General features: G+C 44.8%; 1 protein-coding gene across 1 annotated transcript in view; it reads right to left on the bottom strand.

Annotated features, from left to right (window-relative positions):
* The window catches only part of LOC102194032 (aldehyde dehydrogenase 2 family member), a 33,021-nt gene that overhangs the window by 4,838 nt on the left and 25,984 nt on the right, over positions 1 to 2,199 (bottom strand). Inside the window, exons 8-10 of the mRNA XM_005752876.2 lie at positions 801 to 903; positions 478 to 662; positions 223 to 387 (exon numbers count right to left, since the gene is read on the bottom strand). Of these exons, the coding sequence (XP_005752933.1) occupies positions 223 to 387; positions 478 to 662; positions 801 to 903 (453 nt within the window). The remainder of the gene's footprint in view (positions 1 to 222; positions 388 to 477; positions 663 to 800; positions 904 to 2,199) is intronic.

Here is a 2,199-nt window from a genome sequence, read left to right as displayed (position 1 = left end):
AATAATAACAAAGGATTAAATCCAAAGTGTCGTGTAAACACATGCTGAGTGAAAAAGAAACACTCAGTGCATCATGGGAAATTCCCAGCAGCCTAAGCCCTGTTGCAAATTAAGTGTCAGTGTGTTTGTCCTCAGTGTAGGTTTACATGATTTTGTCTGGACTACTAGAGTACACTGATATAAAACAGTTACAGGTATAATGGTTATTATTCTCCTTCCTACCTCCTCTCTGGCAATGGTCATGTTGTCCTGGACATCTCCAAACACAGTAGGCTGGATGAAGTATCCTCTGTCTGCAGCTATTCCTCCTCCACACATCAGCTTGGCTCCTTCTCTCTTCCCGCTGCTGATGTATCCCAGAATCTTGTTGAATTGCTCCTGATCTATCTGGAGAGTTTATTGGAAGAATACATCGATTGTTTGTGACGGCGCAAAGTACTTGACTCTGAGAACAACACAGACTTTATATATGTGTACCTGAGGTCCCTGCTCTGTCTTAAGGTTAAAAGGATCTCCTACAACTCGTTTCTTGGCTCGCTCCACACTGCGCTCCACAAACTCATCGTAGACATCGGCTTGGACATAGGTTCGAGAGCCAGCACAGCAACACTGGCCTTGGTTGAAAAACAGAGCGAAGTGGGACTGCTCCACAGCGTACTCCACTGAATCAGGAAGAAACAGAAAAACTTTCACTGGAGACAATCTTAAAACAGAAGCAGCACTAAGATTCTTAGACTGTCCAGTGGTAACATTATAGCAGTCACTGCCACAAAGCAGAAGACTTAGGACAGAGGACGTACTGTCGGCATCAGACAGGATGATGTTGGGGCTCTTTCCTCCCAGCTCCAAAGTGACTTTCTTCAGGTTGCTGCTGCCTGAAGCCTGCTGGATTAGATGACCCACCTGACCGACAGGAGGAAAGGCAGAGCTATATTCAACACTGCTACTTATGATGTGAGCATTAAAATTCACCAGGCGTGTGGATTAAAACATACGCTGTCAATTTTGCAGAAAAAAATGACTCAACATTTTTCCCGCTTTCTAATGAAAATGCAAAATTTCTCTTTGCACACTGGCTGCTTGTTCACTCACTCAGAGCCGTGCTCGTCAGGCATTATTTCTTTTGGTTAAGTTGCGTAACACTCACCTATGAATCATTCAAGAATAAAAAAAGACACTTAACATAGTGCTGTCTTTTCTGCTCTTTGTTACTAGCAGCCTGTCACAAAAACACATCATTTGTTCTCATTTCTTTTACTTGACTCTACAAATCTAACAAAGACCTGCATCCACAGTACAGATCCAGGTCTTTGCACATAAAGCAGGTAATGGATGTGTGGCTGCTCTGAATTAGCGTGGAGTATATGTACGGTGATAACAAAGGGCTATTCTATTCTAGAAGATCACAGAAACATCTAAACAATACTTTAAATGAACGAAACTGTTTTGTTTTCCTGTGTATCCAAGTCTAGCTTTGTATTTCTGGCATCCATCAACAAAGCTGTGTTTGAGTGAGGTCCTGCCTATGAGTCTGCATTTTTGGTCGTCATCCTGCCTGCTTCACATCGCCACATGACATCCTGCTGCTATCCTTTGGTTACATATCACCCCTGACTCCGCCCACTCCAGCCTGCCTGCACTCTCTTCTTCCCCCCTCTTGTGAACCGTCTGTTGCTTTGGTGGTTGGACTCCAGGTATTTAAACTCGTCTACCCTCAGCACCTCCATGTTTTCCATGTTCACCTTTCCCTCCATGTTCGTTTCATTCCCTCATTGCTTCTACCGACTTTCATTCTTCCTCCAGCACATACTTCACCCTCTGCAGGTCCTCTTCCACCTGTTCCCTGTCTACCTGAACATCAGACTCCTTCCTGAACTCTCCAGGCCATCAAGTCAAGTACCTCCCTTGGTAGGTAACACAGCCAGTCACCAACAGCTCAGTGCCCTCGTTGCATATCCGGTCAGTGATGGATATGGTATGATGCATAGGGTTACACCACTTGCTACTGACAGGCAAATTTAGCCCCACTCATTTCTGCTCTGTCTGCTCATTCTGAAGCCACTAAAACTCATCACAGAGTCGGTAATGATGTTTCAGCCATGTCTCTGTCAGGCACAACAGGCTGCTCTCCCAATACAATTTCTGTTAAAGGGATGGTTGGCTCAACAGAGCTCTGACTGTTTGTCAGCCTGGCTACAG

Source organism: Pundamilia nyererei, unplaced genomic scaffold, assembly GCF_000239375.1.
Source record: "Pundamilia nyererei isolate P.nyererei 1_Seehausen unplaced genomic scaffold, PunNye1.0 scaffold00387, whole genome shotgun sequence".
Classification (NCBI taxonomy): Eukaryota; Metazoa; Chordata; class Actinopteri; order Cichliformes; family Cichlidae; genus Pundamilia; species Pundamilia nyererei.
Note: the sequence above shows the minus strand (reverse complement) of the source record. Positions and strands in the feature narration are given on the sequence as shown.